The following is a 21,833-nucleotide window of genomic DNA, read 5'->3' as shown; positions in this document are numbered from 1 at the left end:
AGGAAAAGTTTATATTTGAAATTTATGTATATTATTGACATTTAATTACAAAAAAGTATTTCTCACCTAAGATATCTTGCTGAGGTAACCATTTGCCCAACATAACGTTACTAGGCAAATCATGTATATCATCATCCTCATACTTCCAGAGAACCCTTTGTGGTAAATTTCTAAATACAATCATCAGAAGTGCTCTAAAATATTCTGGCATATTGCTGGCTTTTACTGAAGAACCCATACTAAAGTAAATAAAACCAGCATCTCCTGAATCATCTATAAAGTTTTCTAAATGCTAAAATAAAGAAAATTGTTAATCCTATTTCCAATTTATGCAATTTATGCTTAGATAATTATAAATAGATAATTTTTAGGTGGATTTAAATTTTTTATTTAATTTTTTTTAATGGTTCTCGACTATATCACTAAAATTATTTTATTTATGGCAGTCTGCGAGAAAACAATGTTTTGGTAAAAGAGGCTATGAGAAATAGCTGGATATTATTTTATTCTAAGTTCTAAGAACACTTATTAGAGAGCGCAATTTCAATGGCGAATAGGAAAATTAAAGATTTTTTCCTTTTTCCGCCTTTTTCCCATGGTGCGGCACAAACGGCACAAGTTTTTGCAATCGCAACAGTTAGTTTTACTCTTAGAATAATATTATACTATTTCTAATTTTTATTTTTAATTCAAAATCTAAAATCAATAAGTTAAATTAACATTATGATATGTGTATATATATAGCTGAAAATTTCCTCTTTTGAAAATGCGTCTAAACTTGACAACAGAGAATCGATGAATATGTTTATAAACAAAACACTCCCCTTGATCCTGTGCACATGTTGAACACAAACAAAGTTGTTGTTTACTAATTCTAGCCTTTCAATGTTAGCTAGGAGCAAAACTCTTTATTTTACTTTTGACACGGTTTTCGCTATCGATATTAGGATCTTCAGGAAAATTAAAACTAACTAAAACTAGTGACAAGTGACCTTATATACTAAAGATGTAGTTATATCTTTAGTATATAAGTGATAATATATAGAGCGGAAATGCAATGAAGCATGGTCGAACAAATCTTAAACACTAACTAGACTAGAAAATTGACTATAAGGGATTAAACCTTTATCCCTGTTATATGCACCTAATTTTCTATTGTTTTGCATGCTAGCCATTTTTTGTTGAAAACAATAGTTAGATTCTCTAGTTATGTATCTAAAAGTATTTGCTTCCTTTCTATAAATATCATATTCTAACTGATTATTATTTTTGATAACAAGAGTGTCTAAGTATATAAGTTGGTTACTTGTTTCTGATTCCAAGATAAATTTAATAGAAGGAAAATAGTTATTGAATTGTTTTATAAAATTATCAAAATTGCATTTGCTTTTATCGAATACCGCAAACACATCATCAACATATCTTAACCAAACTCGTGGGAAGTATTGGAATGGATTTTTTACATTTAAATCAAAATGGTTAATAAAAAGCTCGAAGCAAACAAGAATTTAATTTTTACTTAGAATTAAATTATTGACTTTTGAAATAAACTTTGGCTATTTTTGAGTGAAAAACATTCAAGTCTGAAATTGTTTACTAAAAAACTTTGCAATGTTGTAAGTTGACAATCCTCGTTTGTTTGGTTAGTGATAAAACTGTTTCGTAGTTTTCAAAAATACTACTTAATAAATAGGATTACCTAACAAATATGTGAATTCCTTTATTTATTTTCTATTGTAATATTAACCATTTTCCAAGTTGTGTGCATAAAGAGAGATATTCAGTGATACGTTTAATGTAATATATATGTGCGAAGGTTTTAATTAAATAATGTATTAACTATGGTCACGATTTATTCTTCTTGACTAAAGGATTAGTTAATATTGATTAAAAGATTTATTTCCTTCTTGACATAGTTTAAAGAAAATTGGCTGAGCATTAATGTTTCATTTTTGCTAAGAAATAAAACCGTACCGTTTATACATTGAACTAAAAACATAAAATATCCAAATTATTATTATCTGTTTTCTCACAAGGTCATCCTATTTTAGTAAGGTCCGTGACGATACTATATTCTTTGCCTTTTGTTTTCTGATTTTAAGGATTTTGTGACATATGTAAATGATCGGTTATTTTAGGTGTAAATTAAAACACTGAATACACAAAAATAGTCAACTAATTTATTTACGCATTTATACTACCAAATAACCTATGCAAATGTAGGCTTTTTTACTGTTGTTGTCTAGGGATACATAAATAAAAGGCACAGGGCTTAATTCAAATGTTTAATAAGATGATATTGCAGACTCAGATTGAAGATTATGGTTAGAATAATAATGATTAGGTTAAGTACACAGTTACACAGGACAGTCTTACGTCTTATAAATATCTCTGGCTCTTACACGTCTTTATACTTTATATACGTACGTCTTACGTATACCAACATCAACTTCACCGCGTCTCGGCAAATTATCAAAATAAGAATAAAATACTTGTCCAAAAAACCACGTCACACGTCAAAATCGGCTACTTCGGGAACGTCTTTCCCTTATGACGCGGCATTTGAGACTCGCAACCCTTGCGCTTTTTTTCTAAAAATAGGTTCAAAGAAGTGGGTGCTTAAAGAAGCCGCCCGACTCTTTGTCGGTCTTTCCGCGCTTTTTGATGGCTGGCCTTGCATTTTACTGCTCTGCGGCTGGGTCGATTTCTTTGCGTAACAACAAAACGAATCATTTGAGCATTTAATATTTGAACTAAAAAAAATTGAAATAACCTTAATTATTAAAATTATCCCACACTCGGCCATCCTGACTTATGAATCCGACTCGGATTCACTGTAATTATTAATCCATGGTTTCAAATATTCTGCACATGTGGAGGTATTCAATGGACCTTCATGTAATCCGACTCTAACGACATCATACCTGTCATGTGGCTTAACTTTCGTTATTTCATAGGGTCCTAGAAATTTAACACGTAACTTTAAACCAGGGCCAAACTGTATTCTCTTTATAGCAACCAAATCTCCTTCTTTATATTGTCTTGCTTTCTTTCTTTTAGGGTTAAATGTCTTCTTATTTTCCTCCTGAACTTTCACAATCTGTTTTCTCGCTTCTTCTCGTATCTCTTGTCTTCTTTCACTAAAATCTAAAATAAGTTCTTCCTCTAAGATCTCTTTTACTCTTAGATCTTCTTTATTTTTCATTTTAACACCTACTAGAACTTCAAAAGGTGACGTATTTATGCTCCTTTGTATTGTAGAGTTTAGAGCTCTCTGTACCCTATCAACATGTCTATACCATTGGAAAGGGTTCTCTAAACTTAATTTCGTGAAGATCGGAATAATTATGCGATTTATCCGCTCCACTTGCCCATTTCCTCTTGGTACACCGGTAGTGATCGTAATGTGGTTAATATTTTCTTCTGCGCAGTAATCTTTAAACTCCTTAGCTGTAAAAGCTGTACCACGATCTGTAATAATTCTCGCTGGATTTCCAAAATTCTTTTGTTGAAGTTTTAACTTGTCAATCGTCTCTCGTGCAGAAGTTGACTTGACTGGAAAATACATACATACAAACTTGTAAAAATCATCAACAACCACAAAAATATGCTGATAATTTTTATTTGTCGATTGTAGCGATCCCAAATGATCGATATGGTAAGTATTAAGAGGACTATCGGCCTTGGGTATGGGGTGTAAAATCCCTTCTTTTTTTCCCTCTTTTTTATTCCCCAAAATACAGTGAATGCAATTCAAGATACACTTATTAACTTTTTCCCTTAACCTAGGTAGGTAGAACTCCCTTTCAACAACCTCCTCCGTTTTCTTCGATGAAAAGTGTCCTAGATCATGCGCTTCCTTGATCACGTTTGTTTGCATTCCTTTAGGTACCACCACTAAATCTTTTCCATCTTTTTGTTTATATACTATTCCACTCCTGATAAAATAGTCTTCATAATCATGTGTCTCTAAAATTTTCTTAATATTATGTATGCCTTGGTTATTCTCTTGGGCTTTCTTAATTCTAACAATGGTTCCACTTTCTTCCTCAGTCATCACCATAATAATAGGATAACGACTTAGCGCATCTACGTGCCGCATCTGGCTTCCTTTTCTATGCACAATTGTGTAATCATATTCTACTAGCGATAATGCCCATCTTGCGACTCTAGTGCAAAGTTCTTTTTTGTCCATAGTTTTCTGGAATGCAGAACAATCAGTCACAATCCAGAACTTGTTTCCCAACAGATACACTCTAAATTTTTTCACGGCTTGAATGACTGCCAAGACTTCCAACTCGTAACTTATGTATCTTTCTTCGGCCGGTGTAGTCTTCTTGCTCATGTAGTACACTGGATGTAATTTCTCATCAACCAGGGATTTCTGCATTAGGCATGCCCCGTAACCGTGCTTACTAGCATCTGTAAATAAGTAAGTTTCACACCCACGTTGAAAAATATTTAGAACAGGTTCTGAACAAAGTAGTTCTTTTAATTTCAAAAATGCTCTTCTTTGATCTTCCTCAAACGCAAACTGTTGATTTTTCTTCAATAAATCACTCAATGGCTTAGCGATAATGGCATAAGAAGATATGAATTTTCTAAAGTATCCTGTAAGCCCAAGGAAAGACTGTAACTACTTGCAAGTTTTCGGCTCAGGAAATTTTCTTATGGCCAGAGTTTTTTCCTCAGAGGGTTGAACTTTTCCATCCTCGATGATGTATCCTAAAAACTCAACTCTTCGCTGAAGAAACTGGCACTTATTAACTTTAATTTCCAGCCCGTAGTCTCTAGCCACGTCCAGCACTAGTTTAAGTCTCTTGACACCTTCTTCTTCGTCTTTGCTCGGTATGACAATTTCATCCACGTAATGTATTACCAAACCCTTAGCTGTCAACTCCCTAAAGATGAACCTTATAAATCTTTGAAATACCGCAGGACTGTTACATAACCCAAAGGGACATCTTAAAAATTCAAATTGTCCAGACGGTGTCACAAATGCCGTATACTTAATGCTATTTTCTTCGACCAGAACATGAAAAAATCCGTTTCTCAAATCCATTGTACTAAAAACTTTTGCTCCCTGTAGTGTATCTACTACATCTTCAATTAAAGCCATGGGAAATCTATCCTTAATAATGTTTTTATTTATAAGCCTTTAATCAACACAAATTCTTAGCTTACCGTCCCTTTTGCGCATCAGTACTATAGGACTAGCAAAATCTGAACAACTAGGCCGGATAATACCTTCTTTGAGCCACTCTTCTATCTGAGCATCTACTTCAACTTTTTCTGGAGCTGCTAAACGTCGAGGTCTTTGATAGACTGGTTCCTCAGTCTTTAGTATAATTTTCATTTCTATGCCAGTGTCTTTCGTCTTATTTGGTTCGTACTCTGTTATCAGCCGTCTAACTTCATTTCTAATACACTCGTCTTTGATGTGCCTCAAATTTATCTCATCATTTACGTCTTCATATTCGTCAACCTTAATATGCATTAGAAAACTTTGTGCTTTTTTTTTGAGTACTACCAAGCTGTCCTCTCTAATGTTGACTTCAGCATGCTTAAGTAAATTGGCTCCAACAATCGCTTGAAAAGCTATAGATGTCACAGGTAAGACATGAATTGTTAAGTAAAAATATTCGTCATTAATAAGAATATTCTTAGTAAAAGCCCCTAAAGTTTTTACTTTATTTTGAGGTCCTAATCCCTCAATTGTTAGACAGTTTTCTTCTAATGGAATATTCTGTAAATAGTTTAAGTAAATATCCTCACGGATTGCACTGATGTCGCTGCCAGTATCAAATAAGGCAACCAACTCCACATCATCAATAGTTAGGTTTACAGAATATTTGGGCACTGCTTGCATGACATGCATTACTGATGTGCTATTTGACTTTGAACTTGGACCAGCAGTATCATTTTTGGGATATTTAGTGGAGATGTGTCCAAAAACTGCACACTTAAAACATTTCGAGCCCTTAGCTTTATCAGGACATTCATTAGATTTATGGCCACGCTGCCCACAGTTAAAACAAGTTCCAAATTTGTTTTTAACTTGCCCTTGTTCTTTCTTAAAGCCAGAACTAGATTCTTTTTTAACATGAGTCTTAAACGGTGGGAATTTTCCTTTTCCTGTTGAGAAATTGCTACTAGTAGATTTCTTTGATCTTACCACTTGATCATATATCTTTATCTTTTCTTTAAATTCCTGGAAATTCCTTGCTCCATAGAGGACAATTTTATCCGATGAATCATCTGGGATTCCATCTATGATGTATTGAATAACAAGCTCTGATTCTATTGAAGCTCTACTGCCAATTTCCCTCATAACCAAAACATACTCTTGTACTGTTTCATTCTGTTCCTTCTTTCTGGACATGAGCAGCTTATGAATTTGAGCGCTACTGATTTGAACCTCAAATTCAGATAAAAGCTTCTTTTTCAACACTGCCCACGACTTAATGCCCTTTTCTGACTGGACATAAAGTTTAGCCAAACCACTTAAGGATTTCTTTGCAAAAATTAATTTCTGCAATTCGTTCCATCCTGTCAAATCCGCGATTTCTTCGAAATTCTCGACCCACTTATTTATAGGGTAATTATCTTTACCGCTAAAAGGTCTAATTGTATCTTCAACATCTCTGAAGGTTAATGCAAATGAATCACATTTCTTTCTCTGTGTAGGCCTCGATGTAGGCCCTAGTGCATATAAATTATCTAATGAAAGACTGTGTTCATCATCTACGTCGTCTTCTACTATGTTTTCGCCCTCCTCACTTTCATCTTCTTCCTCTTCTGCTTCATTTCGGCTCTCAACAGCAGACAAATCATTTAAAAACGAACACACACGCCCTAGCACCTCATCATGACTTCCATCATAATCTAAGTCTAAAATATGACAAGCTGCTGTTAAATCACTTAACTGTAAATTCGTTTTAATATCTTCAAGTTTAGCCGCATATTCATCAGACTCCTTATCAAAATGAAACCCTTCAAACTTTCTTAATTTTTTTCTTAAGAGTCTCAGCTGACCCTCTTCACCGTAAGCAATAAAATGCAAAGATTTCACAGCTTTTAATTTACTATTGGTTATGTTTTGTGCAATTCTTGAAATATCGCCCAGAGTAGCCATTTTTTTTTAAACAAATAAAACCAACAGATAATAAAAGGTAAGTATTTAAAAATTATTTAAATCTTATTTTCAAATTTATGTAACCGCGGTAAATACACCCTTGTATACGCGTTATCCCCTTATGTTACCTTTTATAACAAACGTGAATGAATATTTAATTCTCTTTAAACATAATTTGCCCAATTCAACAAAAATTAACCACTTCACACTAAAAGAAACTTTTACGCGTTTAAAAGTATCAAGACATATAAAAACGCATACCCTACATCTACATTAATTAAATCAAATCTCTCTATTTAATATTTACATCCTAACTCCTAGCAACTTAAAATTATTGATTCAAAATATCATTTAAATTTATTTGAATTTAATTTTCTAAATAGAAAATCCTTTTTTTTTTTTAATTATTCTTGTGTCACCTAATTATACTAGGTGTATTACATTTAATTTAACCACACTTAAAAAAAAAAACAAAATTATAATTATGTACACTAAAGCACTATACAAACAGTTTACTGATTATTAGGTGTCCCTCAAAATAAACTCAAAATACATACCAAAGAGGTAGGTGAAGACACAAATTGTCACTTGCCATAGGAAAAAATAAACAAATCTGTAATAAAATTTTAACCCACCTAACTCAAAAATATTTTTACTTATTTAATAAGCACAATTGAGGTTAAAATACACTAAAATAGTTCACTTAACAAAGATTAGAATTTTAAACCGCCAAAAACTATAATTTGTAAAAGATAAACTCCCAAAACTTAATCTACTCTTATATGTATAGATACCAACTAATTAAAAATTTAAACCTAAACTACACATAAAAATAAATAATACTACATTGAAACCGATGTATTATTTTTGTATGCGTCGGAAAGAAAAGTGAGTATCTAATGTTGTTTATCTTTTCTTTTTATACCTTTATAATCGTTTAAAACTACTATAAAACACTTAATAAACTATTTGCAAAATAGTTGCATGTATGTAATGCATTTTTATATAAGTACTCAGTACACTCACTCGTACATAAAAATAGTCATTACAGTTTACAGTCAAAATAAACAGTGAAAAAAAATATACAAAATAAAGGAATAATCCTACCTTATTATATTACAGCCTTCTATTGTCCGCTCTTTGCACTGTTTCACACTTTTTTTTATGCACCAAAAACCAGCAAGACACACTAAGTACACCACTTTTCAGGATCAGCCTCTCAGGTCCATTTTTTTGCTGCATTTGCTCCCTCTCTATTCATCCAGTATTCTAAGTATGATATTTTTTTATATTATCACTTTAATTTCTATGCAAAACTGCATCAACCCTTCTTTAGCCCTTAATCCTACTTCTGCCTTTATTCTAACCAATCAAAACTTGCCTCAATCCCGGACGAGCCCCCAAAATGTAGGCTTTTTTACTGTTGTTGTCTAGGGATACATAAATAAAAGGCACAGGGCTTAATTCAAATGTTTAATAAGATGATATTGCAGATTCAGATTGAAGATTATGGTTATAATAATAATGATTAGGTTAAGTACACAGTTACACAGGACAGTCTTACGTCTTATAAATATCTCTGGCTCTTACACGTCTTTATACTTTATATACGTACGTCTTACGTATACCAACATCAACTTCACCGCGTCTCGGCAAATTATCAAAATAAGAATAAAATACTTGTCCAAAAAACCACGTCACACGTCAAAATCGGCTACTTCGGGAACGTCTTTCCCTTATGACGCGGCATTTAAGACTTACTCGCAACTCTTGCGCTTTTTTTCTAAAAATAGGTTCAAAGAAGTGGGTGCGTAAAGAAGCCGCCCGACTCTTCTTTTTTTTTTTTCGGTCTTTCGGCGCTTTTTGATGGCTGGCCTTGCATTTTACTGCTCTGCGGCTGGATCGATTTCTTTGCGTAACAACAAAACGAATCATTTGAGCATTTAATATTTGAACTAAAAAAAAATTGAAATAACCTTAATTATTAAAATTATCCCACACTATTATACTACAAATACCAAATACTTAAATATTGCGCCAATATTACAAACTGTACTACACTGCCCAGACAGCACAAATATATTTCATGCATATGCCCAAAATATCTAATTGGCATATTCTTATATGCCAGGAATATCTTTTTATTTCCTAGAATATATTAGGCATATCTGTTGCATTTATTGGGGATATGTCAACTGACTTCTTAGCGACGATGCGACTCTTTATATACTCGGCAAAACGCTTCCCGGAAAAATCGCTAAACTGCCAGAGATGACGAAGTACAGGGGATACTGGCGGGGTTGCCAATATCTTTACAATAGAATAGTGTCATTTATTAAATACTTTTACACTAAACATAATGACTTAAGATTATTAGAAATAAGTATTTACACGGTTGTTGAAGACTACGAGGGCAAAAGAGGGAATATCAATTTTTAACTTATTTGAAAAGAGGTTTTCTTGAATTAGCATTTCCTTTTATTACCGTGTGTATGTTATACTTTCAACCTGCGATAAAATTTTTGACCATCTTTGTTATTGCAGCAAAATTAAAAAATGGAAAAAATTTTCATTAATTTTTTTCCATGTACCCCTCACTTATTTTGATTTAAAAGTCGCGCCAATCTCTAGACTTGAACTTAGACTGGTCTCTTGACGGCGGGGGCATCTTATATACTAAGTAAGCCACTGTTCCGTAACTTTCTTTCTATGTCCCGAGATGTGGCGAGGCGATATTCACTGATCTTTAGATCATTACGCTTTTTTTCTAAGCTCATTTCATCCTAAGATGCTTACAAAGATGGTGGATGTAGCCGTTAGATGGTTTTCCTCATGCAACACGAACTCTTATAGAACTAAGGATCCACGTTTTCACCTCAGAACTTGAGTGCTTGTCCGACTCTGGAGTTAGACCAGCGCAGCTCGCTAGTTTTTCCAAATTTTTTGCAAAAAAATGTGGCTTTCCTTCTAGAAAGCAAATCCTCAGCCACACAATGTAGCATAGCTTGAGCAGAAAAAAAGCCTCGCTGCACTTCACAGGTCACATAGTATCGACTATTTCGGCTATTAGAATAATGGGTCATTAATTAATTAAATGTTGAATCTGACTCTGGTTGGAATTGCCCCAGCTCAACATTCCCATAGCTTAAGAAATACGGCAGTCGGACAAAGTGGATCACTTGAGCCTTACTCCACGTCGGCTCTTGTATCCTGACATCGTTGATGACTTCCAGAACTTCGTATAGCATATACCAGGATGTTTTAAGTTTCAGAACCGATCCTTTCTCAAATATTTTCTTGCAGCTTCACTTCCAAGTTAGTGGACTTTTCTAGCAATAATAAAGACTCTTTTCTCCAGCTCAGTCAATTTTTAAGTCAACTAACTTTACCATTTTCACACACTATTAGGTCGATTTATTTTAGTTCACACTAATATTTATTTTACAGCAATGTCTAGTTAACTGATTTAGTCTAATTTATACATCACAACTATCAATTTAAAACAAATTTATTACACAATTACACACGTACATATTACACACAATCACTTAAGACTACTAGAAACATTTATTTACATAGTAATTATTTTTTACTATATATTTCGATTTGAAAGTCGCAAAAATATTTAAAATTAAAATTGAACTGGCGACCTACCGATAAAGGCTCCTTATATATTATAGATAGACTACTGATCCGGAATATTGCTCTATCCTTATTGCACTTTTGGGTCTAGGCGACGGATAAGATGATTTACGAATATTGAAAAACTGCTGGTATAAACGCGGCATTTAGATCATTACAATAATAATATGTATTATTTTATACCTGCTGACAGATGTAAATATGTATAAATATAAATAAGAAAGGTTCGATTTAAAAAGATAGCTATTTGAAGATTGCTAAATTTTTGACTTGAAATGCATAGAAAAAAAATTTGTATACTAACAAATTTTAAGGTTAAATTAAAATCGATGGGTTATAGATTTTTCTGAACGTGCCCCAATTTAATTATCATTATATCATTGCATTTAAACCTCATTTGTGGTTCCCAATGTTTATGTTTTATCATGTTTTTTAAATTTTTACTTAAAAGTCTTACTATATACTTTATTTAAAATAGATTTATTATTAAATGAAATGGCTATTCATATTAAATAGCCCTGTCGTTCAAAAACTGATATCAGAATCTAATACTATGTTCTGAATAACAATCGAAAATCTAATCTAATATCTCGAAAACTATCGAATTTTTATTTAGGTTATTTAATGTTTTTCTGGATGCTTATACATTGGTCGACCAGCCCTTTCAGTATTATCGTTTACTTTCCGAACACTCAATATAGTTTAACATTCATATTGTAAGCGCTTAGAAAAATAATTTAATTTTCTTATTTTTTTTGTAGATAAAGCTTTAAAAACCCTCATAGAATAATAATATATTAACAATATAGTTCATATGTGATTATAGTTATATTTGGTGGCGGAAACGATGTCAAATTAAAGAAAAACTACACAAAGGTTTATTACTACTATAAGTATAATATTATGTTTTAAAATCATACGTAAATGTTTATTTTTAGAGCTTATTAGTAAAAAAGAAACAAAATTACCTGAGGTAACTTTCTGGCCGGTTTACAATGCAAGCAGGCAATTTCGGCAACATTAGGTAACAATGGTCTGGAATAAGTTAATACTGGATGTCCATTTTGTAAAATAAAGCTTACATTTTTTGATAACTCATAGATACCAGGCATGTCAGATCCAAAATGCCTTCTAACGATACCTTGAAGTTTACCTCTAGTCATTACCGTGTGCATTAGATTAGCTAGTATATAAAAACCAAAGTTTTCAACCTAAAAATTAAACATATTATTTTATTTACTATACACAAATAGTTTAAAAATATTACTCTTTTTAAAAACCCCATATTTTCGGTAAAAGGTTTTGACAAAAAGGGAATCACAGAATATGGAGTAGGATTCCCAGCAATGGACAAGGACCCAGTATACATTCCTACTGTATTAATATATATAAAAGGGGCGTTAAAAAAATGAACAAACCCCATTGCACATTCTGGGTAGGCACCGTCTAGAATAAGCAAATCAAACTTTAATCCTGAATGAAGGAACTCCTTGGTCTCTGGGTCTGAAAGAAATACTTCACAGGCCTAAAACATAAAGTGCAAATTAGATATACCTAAATGACTTTCTTTTTACAGAATGTTTTTTTTAATAAAATGCTTTCTTGTGTGCAAGTCTATATAGATAAACTCAGTGGTATATGAAATATGAATATGAAAATGAAATGTAGATAGATTGATTAAATTAACGAAGCCTCTTTATTGTGTGCTTTTCTGTAAAGAGAAAAAAATCACACAGTAAAGTATGTAGTAATAAGTAGTTTAAAAGCAATATATACGTTTAGAGAACAGCCAAATTTTGAAAAAAGAACTTAAATGCAAATTTAAAACTAAAATGCAATGTGATACGGATGGTAATAAAGAAAATAAGAGAGATACTTGTAATATTGTAACAGAGCTTAGTAACACAGTTCTGTCTAGAATACACTTTGGTCTTTTTTTTAAGAACGTCAGATTACAACTTTTACAGGTCAGGCAATAACTTTGACAGGTCGTTTACGGGTTGCTTTTTAATTGTTTATAAGATAAACAAAAAACAGATCAAAATATTATCAAACGCGACATCCTATGAAGACGCGTGCAATAATTTGAATATGCCTAAAAGTTTCTACATTGATTTTGCCAAAGAGAATACAAGAGAATGCTCACAGTCAGGGCAAGCAAGTTAAGCAAAATCTAGAAAAAACCTAAAGAATAATAAACGTATTTACATTTCCATAATACTGCTCAAATTTGATCAGTTATTATTATTTTCACGAGCTGCTAATAGGAAAGGCCTCGCTACATCGATGGCAATTTGTTCGAAGGCTGCACCAATAGGATATTACATTACTCCAGCGCCGCCAAACACAGCTTCAAGAATTTCTGGAATTTGTTTATTAGCAAAAACATGATTCCCAAGTCATTTTACGTAACAGAGATTTTATGAACCTTTAAAATTTGGCTGAACCATTATAGTTTTACAGAGTCCAAAAGGTAATACTGTTAACTACTTCTTTCAGTATTCCTTACCACCTGGATTCAATTTTGCCTATTCTCTGCTAAGATCCAGCGTTGGAAACCTGATAGCTTGTCCAGAGAATTGTCGTTACTTAATAGGGGGTATAGTTTAGGTGAAGTTACTTGGTCAAGCTCCAAAATTGAGTATGTACAAAATACAATCAACATAAACTGCAAAATATATTACGATATTTAGTGATCGATTCCCGTATATATTTACGATCGATTCGAGTCTTTCAACGGCACCCCGTCTCGTTCAGCAATCAATATTTATCAGATAAAGATAGACAAGTTCGGTGTGGATAATGTGAAATAGACGAATATACGAGCTTCTCTCGATGCTGCTATGATTGAATTGTGAACGGGCCGGGAATATTAGCCAAAGTCGCGCGGTCAAAAATAGGAAATGCAATTATTTTATACGTTTTATTATTGTTATTTTACATTTTTCTTCAAATAAACGAATATAAGTAAAATATTAATTTGTATTGCGTTTTATTATTTATAAACGTCATTTTTGACTAGATATTATATATTATACGACGTGTCACAAATTCCTAGTTCACTACTGGGATCTTGGTAAATATAAGAGATACGAAGATGGATAAATTTAGGGAAAAGTTTCACATTTTTGAGCCTAAAAATGTGCCATTTGAAAATTTGTATAATATTTGTATATTTGTATAATATTATAAACTATTTAAATTTATATTGCTTGTTAGGGCGCTATTGGACCACGCCTTTTGTACGTGGAAATAATGTTTCGAAATATCAACCATTTCTTCAGATGCGTACCATATAGGTCTGGATATGGTAATAATTAAAACAATTTTGAATTTTGTGAATTGAGTGTGTTAAAATTAGCATAGTGCAAACTTGGCTCACCCTAAAATCAATTTCGCGCTTATATTATACTGTAGTTCTTGTTGTTATTCTATTTTCTATATACTGTTGATGTTTTGTTTTATTTACTTTCGTCTCAACTTTTGAATAATAAAAATGTCATTTTTGCGGCCTTTTTAATACTGTGTTTGATGTGTTAGTTTATGATTGTTATACCGATCAAATTTTAAGAGAGTATTAATTTCTTAACACATATAATTTTTGACCTGAATATATCTTAAACCTGAATTATAATTTTTAAATACAATGTACGTTAAAAACTATCATTAATATTTGCTTGATAATAGAAAATACAGTACCGTTTTTTAAGACAAAAATTTAAGGTTAAATTAAATTTTTGACATTAAAATTAACGAGTCACTTATTTTGGGTATTATGCCACTTATATTAAATATCAATTTAGAAAATACAATCACATACGCTCAAATATTGAAAAGAAGAAGAAAATAGACTTAGTCACATATTTAAAATATATTTGAACTTAAATTTTTAACGAAATTAAAGTCTTAAATACAATAATTTATTTAAGGTATAATGGATACGGCAAATTAATCCAATTATAATTCGTGCCAATGACGAATCCATTTCTAAAGAGATGGATAGTAATGCTAAATAGGTAGGCATTTTTGGACGTAAAAAAATGTTGGTGCAAAATTATGAATATGTAACTTAACAATGAAATTTCATTGTTCAGCGGGAATTTTTGAGCTTATCCAAACAAATATCAGCGGAGGCAAGTATAAAAATAATCTATTGCAGCACGGCCACGACATTATTTTATACCTGTATTACAACAAACGACCCACCTTTTTGACAATTTTTGTAACAATTTAAAAAAAACTGTGTAAAAAATATATGTCATTAAATCTAATCATGAGTTTTGCGTGACTTGCTAAATGTTTTTGTTGGTTGTAAAATTACATTTTTACTATATATATTAAGCCAGAAAAACAAAAATTATATGCACTCCAATGCCTTATAAAGAAAACGCCGCGTGCTAAACGTTTTTAGTTTTTTTACTTGTCGAAGTAACTTCACCTAAACTATAATGGACTTTTTCAGTAATATCATCCAGTAGTCAATACTTCTCACAAAATCTAGTATACGTCCTTTCTCTCAACTAATACAACTGGTGATATTAAAGAAATCTGGGATGGTTCTTCTATCCTCATTTCTTGGAGCATAGAGGAAACCTTATCTTGTTTAGCTATAAGAATCTTTGTGCTTGTGCTTCTTTTATATCCAATAATAATTTCATGCTGTACCAAATCAGTACATCCCAGGTTATTATCGTGCAAGGAAACACATCTTTATTTTCTTCAATAGTCACACGTCACTAGTTTAAATTCTGCTCCGGAGTACTAGAGTTTGAGGTGCTTTTTTCTAGAAAACTCAGCATTTAAATGACCTTTAGGTTTTCTGATAAAAAGTTACTTAACTTGTTTAAAGCAGTCTTTAAGGTTACTCTCTGAAGTTCTATTTATCTGTCTCCCAACTGCTTAAAAAGCTCTTTCATACCCATACTATTGTGTTCTATACCGTACCTCATTTTTAAGTGGTTTTTAATTTATTTTTTTTTCTTATTTCTTTTTAGGGTCTTAATCTACTTTTAAATTTTTTTTCAGTAAACCCTATTATTTCATAGAGTTTTCCTATTTTCTATCTCTCTTAATTGTTCTTTTCTTTAGAACGACTTTATATAAATCTTCTTCTTATACACTTAAATTCTTTCTTCAAATCAAGAACTTTCATTACTCAATTTTTTTTTTAATAATTTTGGAAACAATAATTTTAAAAAGCAATTTCATTTTTTGATTTAAATATTTGAGCAAGAAATATTTTATGAAACAAGTGTTTATCCAATGATATAATTTTTTTCTGTATTTAATAAACTTGATTGAAACTAAAATTATTTATTTTTTTAATTTTAGTTTTTAACAGGGAGGATCACGTGACAGCAGAAGTATATCTGAATCTAAATATTATCAAATTAAAGCCATTTTTGCTGAATTAGTTAAAAATAGTAACTATCCAATGAATCTAATAGTATTCAATGCCGTTGTGCCTAGGGTTATTGTTTCCTGAAATAAGAATAAATACATTTACTGGAGATATAAAGTAGTTCACCGCGTTCATTATTCTTTATAATGCCGTTATTCATAATAACCCTAACATATTAAATATCCTATTTTAAATATCTATATTTATTTGCATAAAGCCCCTTAATTGGCAGGTATAATATTGTAACGAAATTCGGGAACACACTTTTATTTTCAACGTCAAAAAAACCAGCCTAACTCGCCTTGGCTGTCGTTTAATTGTTTCCAAGGTAAAAACTGACTAAACAATTAAAACTGAATGAAATGTCACGAAGCGCGTCCTTTTTAAAATCCGATGAAACAGTTTCGAAATATTTAGAATTATCTTCATTGTTCTTGCCGAAAGAAACCAATAATTTTAGGAGAATACTGACAGTCAAAACAAGCAAGTATACAAATTCTAGAAAATGAAAACTACAGTGATTTACAATAATATAACCTAAATAGCCTAAATTGGGGACAAAATAGGGCTCTTAAACAAGATGAACTACTTAAAAACTAAACACTATAGATAAAAATAATAAACCAAACGTAAGAAGAACACAAAATAAACTCCACGAATCAACTTTAACTACAGAATACTAATAAAACAGTACAAAAACTAGGAAAATAATTAACGTATTTATATTTTCATAATAATATTAACATTGTAATAAAATTGAAAACGGCACTTGCGAATAAAAATCTAAAGATATGAAGGAAACTGATTATTACCGTTATTAAAAATATTGCTTCTGTTTAAAAATTAAAATAGTATTTTTAATAATATTAAAAAAGGATTTCAGTATCGGTTTATCTGCGATAGGTACCGGACGGTTAACTGCTTCGAGAGATAACGACGCGTATTTAAAATTACTTCGGTTTTCATAAAGAATAGTGCCTCTTTAAATAGGATTAAATTTAGCAGGAATTCTGTGAGTTGTATCTATTTCAATTTAAATAAAAACAATTATCACGCCGCTTACCCTCTCGTGTTCTTAATATGATTGGGGGTGGCAGTGTTGAAGGGGGGGGGGGGGGGAAACCCTCCGATAAGCAAAATATTAAAGTAGTGATATCACATATGTCGAAAAGAATAAAGATGTATCTATGCATGATTTAAGTTTTCAAAATCAATATAATTCAGGTGCAGAAAATATATTAGACGATAATACTCCTTCTAAAAACATAAATAATCCATCATTTTACTCCCAGCCAATTACTGACAATTGTAATTCAAATAAAAAATGGCGGGTTCAGGATAGAAGCCCTAATTATGAAACTATTCGAAGTAATTTCGATTGGTCTTATACCGATTCCCCTTTAATTGAAATAAATCAAAAACAACCTAAAGAAAATTTAAAACAACTGAAACAAAAAATACATGAAAACATTAAAAATGGATTAAGTCAATCTCTCAATTCTAACACCATTACTAATATTCCAAAAATTCTTAAATGGGTTAGTGATATTTTAAACGATACTCTAGTTAATATTATTGATGAAATATGGCTAATAAAAGACAACAACTAAATATAATACAGTGGAATGCTAGATCTGCTTACTCTAATCATAACCATTTAAAAAACCTTATTATTGACACCAAGTGTACAGACGCTATACTATTATGTGAAACTTGGTATAAGCCAGAATATAAAATTCGACTTAAAGGGTATAATATCATAAGAAAAGATAGGGTTCAAGGTAAGGGCGGAGTAGGAATTTTTCTTAAAAATTCAATACCTTATAAAATAATCGACTTTGTAAATTTAACAAATAATAAACTAGAGTTGTGTGGAGTTAACATTATGTTTAACAAAAAGGAAATCTCGTTAGTATCTATTTATAGACCTCCCAATGTTCAGGTATCTACTTCCGACTACGAAAGAATATTCTCACAATTAAAGGAGCATTGTATTATAGGTGGGAATTTCAATGCCCATCATATAGCATGGGGTTCTGATACCTCTAATAATTTTGGTACTACACTAATTAACTCCTTAGATAATTTTCAGAATTTACTTATTAGGAATCAAGGGCAAACAACCAGAGTTGGTGGTCCTAATCAGTCTAATTCTGCTATTGATGTTACTATTATTTCATCCAATCTGATTCAAAATTCAGATTGGAAGATACTTCAGGATTCATATGGTTCAGACCATCTCCCAATTGTCTTGAATTTAAATAACTTTAACGTTAACAATACTAATAATTGGAAACTTACACAAGCTAACTGGAATAACTATAGACACGAAATTGACCACAAAATGTCTTGTATAACAAATAAACCTGAATACGCTCATGAAATTATTGAACTTGATTCTAATATAATAACAGAAGTTGCTAATAAAATTTTCCCCAAAAGAAAAGCACAAAATAATAAGTATTATATTCCCTGGTGGGATGAAGAATGTCAAAACCTTATGTCAATAAACGTAAACATATTTATAACTTTTACCGTAAAAATAATAATTTAGAAAATTACATAGCATATAAAAAAATAACAGCCAAGTGCAAACTATACTTTAAAAAGAAATCTAAAGAGAGCTGGATTTAACTTTTGTAGTAGTCTTAATGCTCAAAGCTCTTCAACAAAAATTTGGAATAGGGTAAACTGCATCCGGAAATCTTTGGTTGACAGTAATATAATGCCAGCAACTACTGATATTGCTGGTGAATTTTTAAATAAAGTAGCACCTATTTCGGTTTACCAAGATATCCCAAGAAAAAAATCGGATAAAAACCATTATTTAAACCAACCAATTTCATTTTCAGAATTTAACTTTCATCTTAAAAGACATAAAGATACAAGTCCTGGTCCCGACAATATCAAATACATCATGTTGCTAAATCTTCCTAATTCTGCCAAACAATTGTTAATTAAAGCCTTTAATAGTGTTATTATTGATGGAGAAAGTATTAATTCCAAGTCAGCAATAGTTTTAATTAATAAGCCGAGTAAACCTGGTGAATTCAGACCAATAACTTTGTCCTCATGTATTAATAAAACTCTTGAGCGAATTTTAAAAAGTCGTCTGGAGTGGTGGTGTGAGTCCAAATGCATCCTTCCAACCTATCAGTTAGACTTTCGTAAGGGTAAGAGTGTTAGCGATTGCTTAGCACAACTTGTTTCAGACATACAACAAACATACTCAGAAAATAGTTATTTGGGAGCATTATTTCTTGATATTCAAAGTGCTTATGAAAATGTTAATCTTTATATCCTGTTAGAAAAGCTTATTGGTTTAGGTGTTACTGAAGGGTTTGCTCATAATCTTATTAATTTATTTACAAACAGAAATATTACCATAAAAACTAGTTATAATAGAACAGATTATAGGACAACATCTGCAGGCCTACCTCAAGGTTCGGTCTTGAGCCCCTTACTTTTTAATCTTTATACAGCTGATTTTCACAAGCTGCAAATAAGATCTAAAATATTGCAATTTGCAGATGATTTTTGTATTTATTGTATAGCATACGATATGCCAGCTTGTAAAAAGAATCTTAACCATGTTATGTATATTTGTAATAAATATTTTCCAAGCAATGGATTTAGTATTTCTAGCAAAAAATCAGCCTTAGTAATTTTCACACGACACTATCTACAAATAAAAAATCAAATAATTTTAAGTAATACTACCCTTCCATGGATAAAAGAACTAAAATACCTTGGTGTATTTTTAGACCAAAAATTGACATGGAATACCCATATAAATTATATCTTACAAAAAGCTGAAAAGAGCTTGAATATTTTAAAATCAGTCACTGCCCGAAAATGGGGCTCTGATCTTAAGACATCTTTAATGTTCTATCGAGCATTTACTAGATCGTTGCTGGATAACGGCTCAATTTTTTATGGTTCTGCTACTAAAACGAGACTACTAAAGGTTGATCGTATACAATATAGAGCTTTGAGATTAGTCACAGGCGCCTTAAGATCCACGCCGATTGAAGCATTACTGGCAGAGACTAATGAGCTACCATTAGAGATAAGACGAAAAACTTTTGATTAAAAATGTGCAATATCGGAATAACCCACTAATAGCTAAAATTCACAAACTGGCTATGTCTAATTTAACTAATAAATATTGGTTGAATAAAAACAGTCCTCCATTGGCTAAAGCTTATACTGAAACAAAATACCTCCATCAATTCATTAATGAAACAAATATACTATGGATGTACGAAATAGCTTTTGGGGTTAATTTTTTTGACCCCACAATAATATTTCCTACATTCACGAACTGTCATAAGGCCAATCAAACTATTCTTAAGGATACTTTGAGTAAATTTCAAAATTACTTAGAAATATACACAGACGGATCAAAAACTGCTGATGGTACAGGTTGTGCCTTTATTTTTCCGAAAATTAATATTAAAAGAAAATACAAGTGTGAGGATTATGCTTCTATTTTTACTGCAGAGGCATTAGCAATATTAAAGGCCCTGGAATTTATTAGTGATGCTAATATAATTTCAAACTTTTTAATACTTTCTGATTCAAAATCAGTTTTGCAATCACTAAAGAATGGACATAATTTTAAACACCCAGTTATTTTTAAGATTCGAGAGGCTATCAGTAATCTTGATAAACATAATACTAAGGTAGCATTCATTTGGTTAAAAGGACACACAGGATTGCTAGGAAATGAATTGGCAGATAAAGAGGCCAAGGAAGCAATTAAGACAGATAGGATTCTTTCCAAAGTACACTTTAGTGATATAGTTCCAATTATCCGAAAGAGGTCTTCAGAAACTTGGAAAAGAAAATATCTTGCATATTTAGCAAATACTTCAAATACATACACTTCAATAAAAGCGTCCCTTACTAGTTATAGTATGGTTTCCAAATGTAACTTTCGAAGATATTTGACAACATCTTTCTTCAGATTTCTAGTGGGTCATGGTAATTTTAATAAATATCTACATAAATTAGGAATAAATGACTCATATATATGTAACTGTGACAACCAGTCAATTGATGATTTGAACCATATTTTATTTGAATGTAAAAATAATATGGACGCAGTGATGTTTCTCCATAATAAATTGAAAGAGCTTGGCTTGCTTCCTATGTGTCATACTTCACTTATGGCAAACGTAATTGCCGACGATAGAATGGAGTCTATTTTCATAAAATTCTTGAAATTGTCCAAAAGGAATATATAACTTGAACGTATATGCACTAGTTAATAATTTTAGTTACTTAGAGATCCCTTTGTCTTTTCCCTATTGTTTACCTACCTATCCGAGCTCCCCTATGTTCTGTTTTAAAAAATGTCCTGCATTGGCTCCAGGACGAGAAGCGTGTGACCCTGTCTAAGATCCCTAGTATTAATCTTTCTTGCACTATTCCTTTTTTTGTACTCCTTTTATTAGATACAATGTCATACTACCCAATAGTATAATTATTTAAATACTATATTAGCAACTTGTTCTATTATGAATAAGTTCCTATATTGGAACACGTGGCTAAATGTGCCAGGCACAAGGCCAAAAAACGAAAAAAAAAAAAAAAGGATTTCGCATACATGCTGTTACATATTCTAAAAATATGGAATGAATTTAGACAAGA

The 21,833-nt window shown here is 31.5% G+C and overlaps 1 protein-coding gene across 3 annotated transcripts in view; it reads right to left on the bottom strand.

Moving 5' to 3' along the window:
* The window catches only part of LOC126738445 (UDP-glycosyltransferase UGT5), an 83,219-nt gene that overhangs the window by 639 nt on the left and 60,747 nt on the right, over positions 1–21,833 (bottom strand). For all 3 annotated transcript variants that reach the window (XM_050443796.1, XM_050443797.1, XM_050443795.1), the window contains exons 4-6: positions 12,045–12,302; positions 11,746–11,988; positions 67–292 (exon numbers count right to left, since the gene is read on the bottom strand). In XM_050443796.1, the coding sequence (XP_050299753.1) occupies positions 67–292; positions 11,746–11,988; positions 12,045–12,302 (727 nt within the window). The remainder of the gene's footprint in view (positions 1–66; positions 293–11,745; positions 11,989–12,044; positions 12,303–21,833) is intronic.

Source organism: Anthonomus grandis, chromosome 7 (genome assembly GCF_022605725.1).
Source record: "Anthonomus grandis grandis chromosome 7, icAntGran1.3, whole genome shotgun sequence".
NCBI lineage: Eukaryota > Metazoa > Arthropoda > Insecta > Coleoptera > Curculionidae > Anthonomus > Anthonomus grandis.
Note: the sequence above shows the minus strand (reverse complement) of the source record. Positions and strands in the feature narration are given on the sequence as shown.